This window comes from Hyperolius riggenbachi, chromosome 3, assembly GCF_040937935.1.
Source record: "Hyperolius riggenbachi isolate aHypRig1 chromosome 3, aHypRig1.pri, whole genome shotgun sequence".
Lineage (NCBI taxonomy): Eukaryota > Metazoa > Chordata > Amphibia > Anura > Hyperoliidae > Hyperolius > Hyperolius riggenbachi.
The window spans coordinates 261388046-261400898 of record NC_090648.1 but is presented as its reverse complement, the minus strand read 5'-3'; the positions used below and the strand labels follow the sequence as shown (position 1 = coordinate 261400898).

Genomic DNA, 12853 nt, shown 5'->3' with positions numbered 1-12853 from the left:
AAAAATAAAAAAGCGAGACATTAAACAGTTATATTGAGAAATTAAATTATGAATTATAAAAGTAATATTTTACATTTTATAATGAGATCAAATTATGCAATAAAAAATTCCTACAAATACAAAGCAAACTGTACCTGCACAGTTATAAGCAAACGCCATCGAGCTTGCCGAGTTCCTGCACCAAAGTTCACTTAAAGTAAACCTGAAGTAAGAAAATTTACTACAGGTTTGATATTTGCCTCAGTAAAGGAAAGGCTCTGGATAGCACAGAGTCTGGCCTGTTGATCCAGCACTGTCCTCCAGCATAGCTATTCGACCTGCTAGCACTCCAGAACTACTCTGAGTCGTTAAGAGGAGTGCATCCCTACTTGGCATGCTCGAGTCTAGTCTGCGCTCGTCCTCAGAACTGCTCGGGGACACAAGTAGTTCTGAAGAGCTCTTCAAGCCAGCGGGTTGAGTAGCTACACCCGAGAACAGAGCTGGAACAACGGGCTAGTTTTCTCACTTCAGGGTTTCCTTTAAGTTACACTAAACTTAAGACTTCTTTTCAGGAAACACCAAGTCGCAGCATTATTTTAATATTCGCAATTTTAGTAAAATTTCACTTTAAGCTGTTATCTTGGTTTTGGGGGGTTTCAAATGGAAGTCAGGGTAATAAATAATAAACTCAAAATCAACAGATCAACAAATATTAGTGGACTAAGATCAGAGAATAATTTCAGGATGCCATAAAATCAGGAAGCGCAAATAAAATTTAAGCAAGCTGCTCCAACACATTAAAATCAAAAAGCATGAACACATTTAGGTGAACATTTTGTATTTAAAGAGACTAACAAAATGTGCAGCCTTATTTCTTATATCCTATATGTTCCTATACCTGTTCTAATGTTGTCTGTCTTACGGCAGCCTTTCCTAGTTGCACAGTGGCTGTATTATCTCTGTTATATAATCTAATCTTCTTTCCTCTGACAGCTTTGTCAGGCTCAGGCACTCAGGCAGGAATGTGCTGGTCTGCTTGTGATAGGATATAAGCTATACACACCCTCTCCACGCCCCCTGCCGGCTCTGTGCGAGTCACAGACTGAGCTCCTCTCAGCCTATCACACTCTGGTTAGCAGGCATGTCTTTTGTTTGTAGGCACTGCCTAAAACTGGCAATTACATGGCAGGATCGCAGGAGGGAGTGGCAGAAACAGCACAGAGGGGCCCAAGAGAACATAATAAATAGAATGGTATGCTTTTTATTGTAAGAATTTTATAGTACATATTCTCTTTAAACCTAAGTCTATAGACAAATCTATATTTATTTTATTTCATTTCCTCCCCACAAACTCAGCTTAAGGGGATTTAGCATAGGAGTATTACACCAGACACACTTGACTAAACTTGGCTAAGGAGGAGGCCAAAGACCAACCTCTAGTGCGTGTACGGCGGGGCTGATAAGTCGGTGAAAGAACCAGCATGCCAGATGATCTCTACTGAACACAGCCCGATACAATAGTTTTCTCCCATGCTCCATCGTGTGTCGCACATTATCCGACAGCCGGACTCTTTAGTGACCAAATGAGACGTACAGCCTTATCCACTAAATGTTGCCCGAGGGATGTCGCCTTGAATCCAGCCGGGCGACAGATTCAAGTGTGTATAAGGCGTTAATCTTATACCCAAGTGAAGAAAGTTTAATCTGTGTTTTTATTACTGCAGCTGCATACATTTCATAAGGGTTCCCTGCTGTGCATGCTAGAATATGTATTTAATGAATGCAGCCTCAGGTGGTGAGATAGCTAAAAGCTCGCGGTACTTTCACATGTGTGTATTACCTACATGAGGCTGAGGTGGAAGTGACGCATGTGCCACCTTTTTCCACGACGCACAGAAAGGGCAGAGAATGTGGGGAGACAATCCCCACTACTTTTTTTTTTTAATAAGAATGGTTTTGATTACAGTTATTAGTCGCTAAAAGAATGCAAGGAATACAGGAAAAATATTTTTTTTATCTGACTGCAGAGTTTTTGGTTTTTTTTTGAAAGGATGAAAGGGTAAAGCACCATCATAATTTGTGGGACATACATAAACCTTTGTATCAGACCAAGTTTAAAATTAGTCATGAGCAAGAAATTCCACAAATATACAATTTTGCACTGGCATGACATTGAACCAATCAACTACGATAGCTGCTGATCAGTAATTCGCCAGTAGCTAGAGTGCTTAATTGGCTGGATTAAATGCACTCCTTGGGTCACAGGAAATCGGCATTTTAGGATAAGGTTTTCTCACAATTTAAAATATATAAAAAGGTAAATTGTCCTGTTTTTCAATCAACTGCAAAATGCTTACCTCAACAGGTGGTTTAAAAATGTGATTGCTGGTGAAGTTGTTCTTGCCAATTTGCTCCTTTTGGTCATCATCACATCCGAGTCTCAGAGCTATTCTTTGTGCCTCTCTCTGAACACTTTCACTGTATTGGTTGTTGCTTGCTTCTTCATAGTGGTCCATCCAAGCCTTGATTTTACTCTCCCATCCATACACAGAGTTGTCAGTGGGATCAATTTCAGGAGCAGATCCCTAAATCAATGGAAGGAAGGAAAATGGTTAAAAATATAATTACGGCCCTAATAATCAAAACCTTCAAAGATTCAATGGATTGGTAAAGTTACTCCCTGGCGGTACATTTATTTATGGATTTTAGAGTCTAAAAGCGCTGCAATTTTTTAGCACGCTTTCAGACCCTATAATCCGGAACTAATCAGTAATACACAGATCTGCGGCAGCCCAGCATTTACTTCAGTTCCTGGGATCCAGCGCTGCAATTCTCCCTCCATCCTCAGGGTGGCTCTGTAACCCTCTAGTGATATTGAAGTCTGTCTTCATGATGACAAACGGCAATCTCACCAGAGGGGTGCAGAGCCTCAGAGGACACGAAGGAGAATGGCTACAAACGTCTGGATCCCGGGGGCGGCGAGGTAAAAACGCCAGCTGTGCCCTATACTCTGCATACAGCTCCCGGCAGCTACCAGGAGTCAGGCTCGGGGTTATTGCTCTGAACTGCGCTTTTCCACCTCGAGCCTGACAAATAATTGGACCATGACGAGCGGCGGGGAACAGAGGATCGTAGAGGACGGTGCGGGACAGGAAAGCTGCAGGGGGCCGGTAAAAGCCCCAGGTAAGTGTCAGTTTTTTGTTTTTAAAAAGATACACAGAACCCCTTTAAGGTATATTGATATACCCTATATATTTCAACGTCTGATACGTGTCTATATATGGAGTTTCAAAGGTTTCACATAAAGTTATGGTTGACAATGACAATGCATTACACATGGAAATTTCAAATTAGCCTACATGACGATCCCTTCTTTCTTCGTGAAAATAAAATATGAAGTTGCACATGTACTGAAATCATTTTAGAAAAAAGAATGTCAAAGGCAAAAGAGAAAAGGGGGGGGGGGAGGGATTAGTTGTACCTTAACTCTAGAAGACTTTCTAGATCCTTCTCTGAATGCCTGTAGAGAAATGAAGGTTACATTAGGAGTAACTAATCATTTACATATATGGTTTGATAGCTAAACACTTCACTAACACTTGGTATGCAAAATTCTCTACATCCCAAAAGAATTGTAATGCTGACCAACCATACCAGTGACACCATAATGCAAGTATATAAGTAGATTTGCGAACCAAGCTTCCTTCCTTCTGCATATGACAGCACAACCTGGACAAAGCCCTTCCCCTCACCCGCTGAAGAGGCAGTGCAGGTTTACAGCTAACTGAGGAGATCATTACTCTGCTACATGCATTTATTGAGCAACAAAGTGGATCTAAACTGCCACACAATACAGCATACTTTCTTTGCCATTCTGAAAGCAATTGGAGGAAAGCAGATAACAAGAAGAATGGTGCCTTTGCTCTTCAAGATATGGTGACAAAAAGCATCTTGCTAATATATTACAGAGACACAAAGGGTGAGTGGGGCTGCAAGCAATTTCAGCTGGTGGAAATCTCCCAGAATTGATATCCCCAATGCTTTCCCTGATGACAATGGCCTATATGCAATTCACTTTTTCACCTGAGTTTAATCCTAGGTAATAATTTTAAACTTGTCAACAAAATGACTTTTAAGCCACCAGAAGGTAAGAAAATGCTCAAAATAATTTTGATAGTACTTTTTTTAAATCTACTTTTTGGTACTTTATAGTTGAAAAGTGCCGGAAAATTATTTTAAATTGAAGATGAAAAATGATCTTCTAGGAGAAAACTCAGGTGAAAAAGTGAATTGCATTTGGCCCAATATGTCTCCTAGAAACTGACAGCTTGTACAAAAGGAACAAGTGGCTATAAGTCTCTCGTCTCCTCCCTGCTATACGGCTGGTGTCACTTCAGGGGGCTGGGGGTGGAAGGCAAGGAGGTTACTTGTGACCATTGGATGTCAGCAGAGATGGGCACCCCAAACCAACTTATGTAAAACCTTTTACAGGCAATAAACATGGAAAACAGACAAAGCAGTAGCATCATCAGGGATATATCCAACACTAGCATATTTTATATGTTAGTTTACATTTACTGGCACAAACTAAAAAGGATATTTTTTTTCCTGTTTAAATTATTAGATAGCACTAAAGTTATTAATTTCTTTAAAAAAATGAAATATTCATTTCGAATTTCATATCTGACATTCTATACTGCTGATAAAATTGGCAAATGATTTAAGGAACTCTGTAGTGGATAGCATGGCAAGAAACTGGTGATATAGCTGTACCACACACAGGTTTAATAATTAAAATAGCGTGCTGGCTGCTGCTACTACTTGTGAACCTCTCCTGGTTGGCCTGGATCAAACTATGAGAAATTTCTATTCACCGCAGAACAAAACAAATTAATTAGACATGATTAAGAATGAAAAGGTAGTAAGAAAACAATTGTGTTTATTTTGCTAGAATATTTACCTTTTTTGTTTTTGTGGTAGTCTGCTCTTTCTCCCCACTTTTCTTTCTCTTCTTGTCATTTGCCTTTGTTACTCTAGTGGCAGTGAGAGTAAGCGTTGTCGGAGTGTGCTGGAAAGCTGTGTACAGCTCCATGGGAACTTCATCACAACTCTCAGTTGCACTGGTGTCACCATCTTTAAAATTAGACCGACATTGCACTTCATTACATGAACATTTAGACATACATTTTCTCATAAGACGCTCATAGAGATGTTCTGCATATAGCAGTCAATAACTTATACAACTGAGAGAAAATTAGAATTTAAATACAACCAAATTACTTAAAGGGAACCTGAAGCTAGAGGTATACAGAAACTACCATATTTGTTTCCATTAAAAAAAAATACCAGTTGCCTGGCAGTCCTGCTGATGTCTGGCTGCAGTAGTGTCTGAATCACACACTTGAAACAAGCATGCGGCTAAAGTTATCAGAAACATCTGATCTGCATGCTTGTTCAGGGTCTGTGACTAAAAATATTAGAGGCAGAGCATCAACAGCACAGCCAGCTGGTATTAAAAAGAAAATAAATATGGCTGCCTCAATAACCTTAGGATCTAGATTGAGTTGCAGCAGCCTACTTTCCTTGTGGCCCATTCCATCATAATTTTCTACTAATAGAAGTGCAGGGGGCAGTACTTCTGACATCGCATCACAAACAATGACTAACTCCTGTGGCCCTATCCCATGGCTTCTACCAAGAAGATTATCAATATACAGAGGCAGGCCACCTCTGTGCACCACTAACAATAGCACTTAGAAAAGAGGCTTAAAGGCCCATACACACGTCTGATTTTTGCGAACGACTGGTAGTTTGAACGTCCCGTCGTTCACCCGCCAAATCGGGCGTGTGTACAGACTGTCGTTCGCGTGATAAGACAGTTTGAGCGATCCGCTGGGCAGATCGCTCAAACTCAGTCTTATCATACGAACGACAGTCTGTACACACGCCCGATTTGGCGGGCGAACGACTGGACGGGACGTCCAAATGACCAGTCGTTCGCAAAAATCAGACGTGTGTATGGGCCTATAGACTGCTGCACCCAAATTTTGTAATAAGCCCCATAGTAATAGGAATTATTTACCTTCTTGTTGGATTTGTATGAAGAAAGTTTGAAAATGCAAATTCAAAGTACAAAAAAAAAATGGGATTGCTGCTATTGGGATATGTCAGTTAGTTGTTTTACTTTGTGGTACAAAAACAAAGAAGAAAGAAAACGGCCTCAATAAAATTAAATGTAATTAATGGCACTTTTTTTTTATCAGATCAAGTACAAAAAAAAAAATGTAGAATCACTTTTTTGGGGGAAACAGGCATGGAATCGACAACAAAAAATAACTAATAAAAGTACAATTAATACTTTGTTGCACTTCCTCTGGCTGCAGATACGTACTACCTTTTGTAAGTGATAGCAACATAAAGGCAAAATAGCTAATTTTGCTGTGCAAGAAATGTACTTATTTGTATATATTAACACGTTTTAAAGAGACACTGAAGCGAAAAAAAAAAATATGATATAATGAATTGGTTGTGTACTATGAATAATTACTAGAAGATTAGCAGCAAAGAAAATATTCTCACACTTTTATTTTCAGGTATATAGTGTTTTTTCTAACATGGCATCATTCTCTAATATGTACAGATTACACAACACTCAGCATTCAAAATGATTCTTTCAGAGCAGTCTGTGAACTAATGACCTCTCCTCTGGCAGAGAAAAAGAAAATTGATCACAAACAGTTGAGGTAATAAAAGTCAGAAGACAGCCCTCTCCACCACTTTGAAAGTCTTAAGCTGGCCATACACTAGGCCGATTCCCCGCTGATCGACAGCAGATTCGTTCACTGGGATCGAATCTGCTGTCAAACGGCTGTTAACGCTAAATTTCGATCTATTTCGTCCCGAAATAGATCGATCCCGTCGATCGCTCCGTGCGAGAAATTACCGTCGATCGCCCGCGGGTAGGGAGCGAGTTGCTAGTGGCGTTTGAGTGCCCGGCGCAATACATTACCTGCTCCGCCGGCGCGTATCCCCCCGGTCACCGCTGCTCCGGATCCAGCAGGCTTCACTTCTTCCTGTCCCGGCAGGAAGTTTAAAAAGTAGAGGGCAGCACCACCACCACCACAGATTATGAACAGTTTCAGGAAGAAATTGATTCACAATCTGTTTGCAGTAAAGGCAGCCATACGATCCCTCTCTGATCAGATACGATCAGAGAGGGATCTATCTGTTGGTCGAATCTGATGGCAAATCGACCAGTGTATGGCTACCTTTAGAGCTTAATGGCTTTTTTGCATAGAGATAACAACTGGAGTTTATTAACTCTTCTTGTACTGGAAACAATTAGACTGATGTATCTGATCTTAATGTTTTATTTCTTAGCTGTACTACACATACAAATCATAATATAATTTTTTTCAGTGTCTCTTTAAAGGTCTGCAAACACTTCCTTTAAACTGCAGACTTATTTGCGTAATTAGAAATATGTAAACAAAAAAAATCATGGTCTCTGGTAGGTGTAGAAAAATACAAAACCAGCTTTATTGTAGAAATTGTACATAATAATCACAGACCAACCAATTAAAATCATTTAAAAAACTGGCCAGATTCCAGATTTACTGGATGGAAACACGAGTGGTGAGATTATCATATACCGGTATTCATTGCTGTTGTATGCTTGCAAGCAGAAGATTCTTTATGCACATCAGCCTACACACAAGCTCTCTTCCCCTCTCTGAAGACTAGGAGAAACGGTACCGGTACCAGATGGGGTGTATGAGTGCAGGGGAGTGTATGGTGTGCTATAATTGAATTGAGCGCTCTATCCTGGCCAGTTTTAAATGATTTCAATTGGTTGGTCTGATTATTATGTACAATTTCTACAATAAAGCTGGTTTTGTATTTTTCTATACCTACGAGAGACCATGATTTTTTTTTTTTTACATATTTCTGGATAGTATCTTTACAATTTTGATCACTCGCTCAGAATTGAGGTGGGGGTATAAACTATTAAGGTGGTGGTCGAGTCAGGCAATTTTCAAATCCAATATTATTTGCGTAATTAGACCAGTCCAGGTATTTCTTTCCGAAATGCAATCAAAAGGAGGATTCAATATTTTTTTCCTGTACTTGATCTGAATAAAAAAGATGTGCTATTAATTACATCAACGGAACGTCATTTTTTTTAAGGTATAGTTTACAAAAACTGAATATTCAGCTGCTAGATGATATAGATTTGCGGCCCATCTGTGAACTGTACTCTGTTTTTTGTTTACAAACCATTGACTGAACATCCTCCAAGAGTAGCGATTCCATATTTTTTGCCAGTGGCTGCAGAGAACACCTTATGAGAAGGCAGCAGCTGTTGACCGCAAACTGATTAGAGTAAGTGGTGTTGTTTGCATCCGGATTTCCATATTCACAGGGATTCAGCAGTATTATCAGTGGAGTCACAGAGTTGCTCTAGACAGGACTCTGATGCTTCCTTCCTCTGGTTTGAAAGGAGAAAGCATCAGAGTCACATGAAGCACAACTCTGACACTTCATCCCCTGATAATGGTGCTAAATGGCTGTGTGCATGGCATTATTCGGGTTTCCAAATATGGAAACCAGGATGCGAACAACACTAATCAGAAAATTGTCAACTCAAAAACATTTCCATAAAGTTACAGCTATTTTATCCCTAGCTGTGGAATTGGAGATGAAATAGTAAATAATCTGCCTACTATAGTAATGATTGATGCAATTTGCATTGCTCCTTCTCTGTTGACCTCACTCAGCACACCTTATTTAGGAAGTGCATCTAGAAGTTACGTTGGTTTTCATAGAAAACAACGCTGAATACTAGTGTGTTCACGGTGCATTTATAACAATGACGTAACCAAAAAATAAAGCAGACATATACTGTAATCATTCTAACTACATTTACAAGATCAACTGAACAGCTGAAATAATCCTTAAAGGAATACTATCAATACCCAAGTGTTCTAAAATGACAATGTACAAATAATGTCCAAGTAGCTGTGTAAACATTTTCCTAATTTTCATGTTAAATATCAGAGGCAAAAGCTTTAATTCATTGTGTAAAGGATTTATCTATTGGGACAAATCACTTGCAAAGGGGTGTCTGCTTCAATCCCCCCTCCCCTCATTGTTCTCTCCTGTCACAAAATGAGCAGACTGCCTTCAGTTCAGAGTGAAAAGAATTTGTTACAGTAAACAAAAGAGATAAGCAAATGAAAAGTATACATCATTATTTACCAGTACTTCAGGAACTCTCTCAATCTCAGGTTAAAAAACACGTTAATCGATAGTATCCCTTTAACGTTGATACAAAATTGGGCAGATCAAAACTAGTTTGGATAAAAAGGGGCAAAAGTAGAGCAATTTCTTACAATGGACAATTAAGACTCCTTTATGTAAGCATCTCTGTGTTGTCTAATTCTTCTGGCTAAACTGTGTCCATTCAACAGCAATTAGAAACCAAATCAAACTATTTAAAGAGACACTGAAGCGAGACTAAATCTCGCTTCAGGTCTTATATATAGCAGGGGCACGTGTGCCCCTGCTAAAACGCCGCTATCCCGTGGCTTAACGGGGGTCCCTTCACCCCCAACCCACCCCCCGCAAAAGTTGGTCGGAAAATGGTCGCTCGTATTCTTCTTCCTGGAGGCAGGGCTAACGGCTGCAGCCCTGCCTCCAGTCGCGTCTATCAGACGCGCATCGCCGCCTCTCCCCCGCCCCTCTCAGTGAAGGAAGACTGAGAGGGGCGGGGGAGAGGCGGAGATACGCGTCTGACAGACGCGCATGGGGCAGGGCTGCGGCGGTTAGTCCTGCCCCAACCAGGAAGCGCTCCCCCGCTGCACGGAGGGGGTTTGGGGGGACAGGGACCCCCGTTAAGCCGCGCTATAGCGGCGTTTTAGCAGGGGCACGCATGCCCCTGCTAGCTATGAGGTCTGAAGCGAGATCTATTCTCGCTTCAGACTCTCTTTAAAGAGAGTCTGAAGCGAGAATAAATCTCGCTTCAGACCTCAGAGTTAGCAGGGGCATGTGTGCCCCAGCTAAACCGCCGCTATCCCGCGGCTTAACGGGGGTCCCTGATCCCCCAAATCCCCTCCGTAATGCGGGGGAGCGCTTCCTGGCTGGGGCAGGGCTAACCGCCGCAGCCCTGCCCCACGCACGTCTGTCAGCGCGTATCTCCGCCCCTCTCAGTCTTCCTTCACTGAGAGGGGGGGGAGGGGGAGGCGGCGATGCGCCGCTGACAGACGCGACTGGAGGCAGGGCTGCAGCCGTTAGCCCTGCCTCCAGGAGCGACCAAGTCTGCGACCACGTGTCGCAGTGGGGGTGTTTGGGGGTCAAGGGACCCCCGTTTAGCTATTGCGGCCCGCGTGCCCCTGCTAACTATGAGCTCTGAAGCGAGATTTATTCTCGCTTCAAAGTCTCTTTAAAAAGGAGCCTGTACAGCATGTTCGTAACCAAACCTTGCACACCACATTATAGGTCAGGCTATGAAGGCAGATTAAAAGCAATGAGGAGGATGGGGAGGGGGTGTCATACTTGGAACAGCCAGAGAACCTCCTTCCAGAAAGACCCAATTTTCTTATTTCATCATCTTGTAAGCTCATAAGAGAGAGCAGGGTTCTATCATTGCTGTACACTTTATTTGCAATATAAGGTCACTGTGACATTTATATGTTCTACCCACTCAGTATTTACATACTCTGGTGTCTTCCTTATTATGTATAACACAATGGAAAATAGGTATAATAATTTAGGGGAGTGTGGCCTGGATTGCCAGGCTCCTGGGGAACAGGGGGTCTTCTCTTGTTATTTTAACTTTTACAAACCTACTTTAAATACAAGCTAAAAATTTGATTTGTGACTGTGGCAGTGTTTTGTAACATTTGCAAATCTGCAAGAGAGTACAAACAAGAACAGACCTGTTAAACGTGACATGGGTAACTATAAATGCATTAAGATATCTGAAAAGCAAAGGGAGACAATACTAGATTTGCCTCACCAAGTTCATGCTCCGTTCTTTGTGGGCAGCAGAACGGACATATCTGCAATATGTGCCACTGGGCCAAAAGCTAACTAAACATGCTAGGTAAAGGCAATTAAAGCTAGACATGTTCAGAAACTGTATCAACTGAAAATACATCTTAATCTAAAAGCAGGGAAAATGAAAATGCCAACAGTAGCATATGACAGTGAGCTCTCTAAGTCAGCATACTTAACATACAAAATGTGTGTGAATGCACAATTCTGTATGATAATATATTTATAGATCACATCATAAATATATACACATTGTAGAAACATTACCATAATGTACTCACTGGAAAAGTAAATAACTTATTCATAAATCAAAAATTTCTTATACATAATGAGGAGGAAATAGGAGGTGACACACTTGAGATGGTACCTACCAGATAAAAGGTTTCCGTTGTTGCCTCTACCATTGTAGCAGGTTTGAAGATCATCTGCATTAGAGTCACAAAAGTTATAGCCCAAAAGGTATGTGGCACTCAAACAACACTATCCGTGCACTAACACTCTTTGCCTCAGTGCTTGACCAAAATGATCTGTTCACCTAACGGCAAAGAAAGTACTGTCCCCAAGCAGGGAACGCACTTGACAGTTTTCGTGCGCGTTTTCTGCACAGAAAAACTGAGAACTCATGTTAATCAATGAGCTAATACACACTTACTGTGTTGTTCGCACGCAGAAAAAAAAAATGACATTCTGCATCCTGAGTCTGCACATTTTGGCAGTTTTCTGTATCAATTAGATCAGCTGCTGTGAGAAAACGCGTGCGTTTTCCTGCATGGAAACACACTTAGTGTGCAGAAAAAGTATGCAGAAAAACACGCGCGGAAAACTGAAAGTCAAGTGTGTTCCCTGCCTAATAGGCTTCACTATTGCCTCAAGTATGAAGATGATCTATGTAACAGCATCTAAAACAACAATGCGGATTTACTAAAATAAATTCAAGGTGATATCAGTGATCGCAACCACTAAACACTGTGTTACAATTACTTGCTGCTTTTACCACATTTTTCAAATATATGATACAATGAATGTCTTTCTACATTCAATAAACATTATTTTGGATATTTATAAATGCAGCATTTTTTCTCACAGCACAATGGTGTTGCATTACAGCAGGAAGCCACAGACATATGCAAAAAGGGGATGCTGCTTTCACCTCAACCATCCAATAATATGTAAAGGAGTTCAAATCATATTCAATGACATTACATAACAGGATTTTAAAGCAATCCTGAACTGGAAAAAGAACACAAACAAACCCTTAAAGAGGAACTCCAGTGACAATAATGTAATAAGAAAAGTGCTTCATTTTTACAATAATTATGTATAAATTAGTCAGTGTTTGCCCATTGTAAAATATTTTAAATCCCTGATTTATATTCTGACATTTATCACGTGGTGACATTTATACTGCTGGCAAGTGATGAAGCTGCTGCTTGCTGTTTTGGCAGTTGGAAACAGCCCTACTGGTCTTTTGGCTGCAGAAGTGTCTGAATAACACCAGAAACAAGCATGCAGGTAATCTTGTCAGAGCTGACAATAATGTCAGGGTCTATGGAAAAAAGTATTAGAGGCAGAGGATAAACAGGTTAGCCAGGTAACTGGTATTGTTTAAAGGAAATAAATAGGTCAGTCCCCATATCCCTCTCATTACAGTTATTATAGTCCAGAGACTTCCCTGATACTTCTACATGCCACCATTACAGAGCAAGGTCCCTCTTCATCTTATATCCCTGAATGTGGCTGTGAATGAGCACATCAGCACTGCGCAATAGAGGGAAGCGATTGTAAATATTTTTTCCCATCTGTGCATGAGTGCTTCCCT

The 12853-nt window shown here is 40.8% G+C and overlaps 1 protein-coding gene across 7 annotated transcripts in view; it reads right to left on the bottom strand.

Moving 5' to 3' along the window:
• Positions 1–12853, bottom strand: part of KMT2E (lysine methyltransferase 2E (inactive)) — a 141300-nt gene that overhangs the window by 59723 nt on the left and 68724 nt on the right. For all 7 annotated transcript variants that reach the window (XM_068276239.1, XM_068276240.1, XM_068276236.1 and 4 more), the window contains 4 exons: positions 11406–11459; positions 4940–5112; positions 3461–3499; positions 2337–2564 (listed from right to left, as the gene is read on the bottom strand). In XM_068276239.1, coding sequence (XP_068132340.1) covers positions 2337–2564; positions 3461–3499; positions 4940–5112; positions 11406–11459 — 494 coding nt within the window. The remainder of the gene's footprint in view (positions 1–2336; positions 2565–3460; positions 3500–4939; positions 5113–11405; positions 11460–12853) is intronic.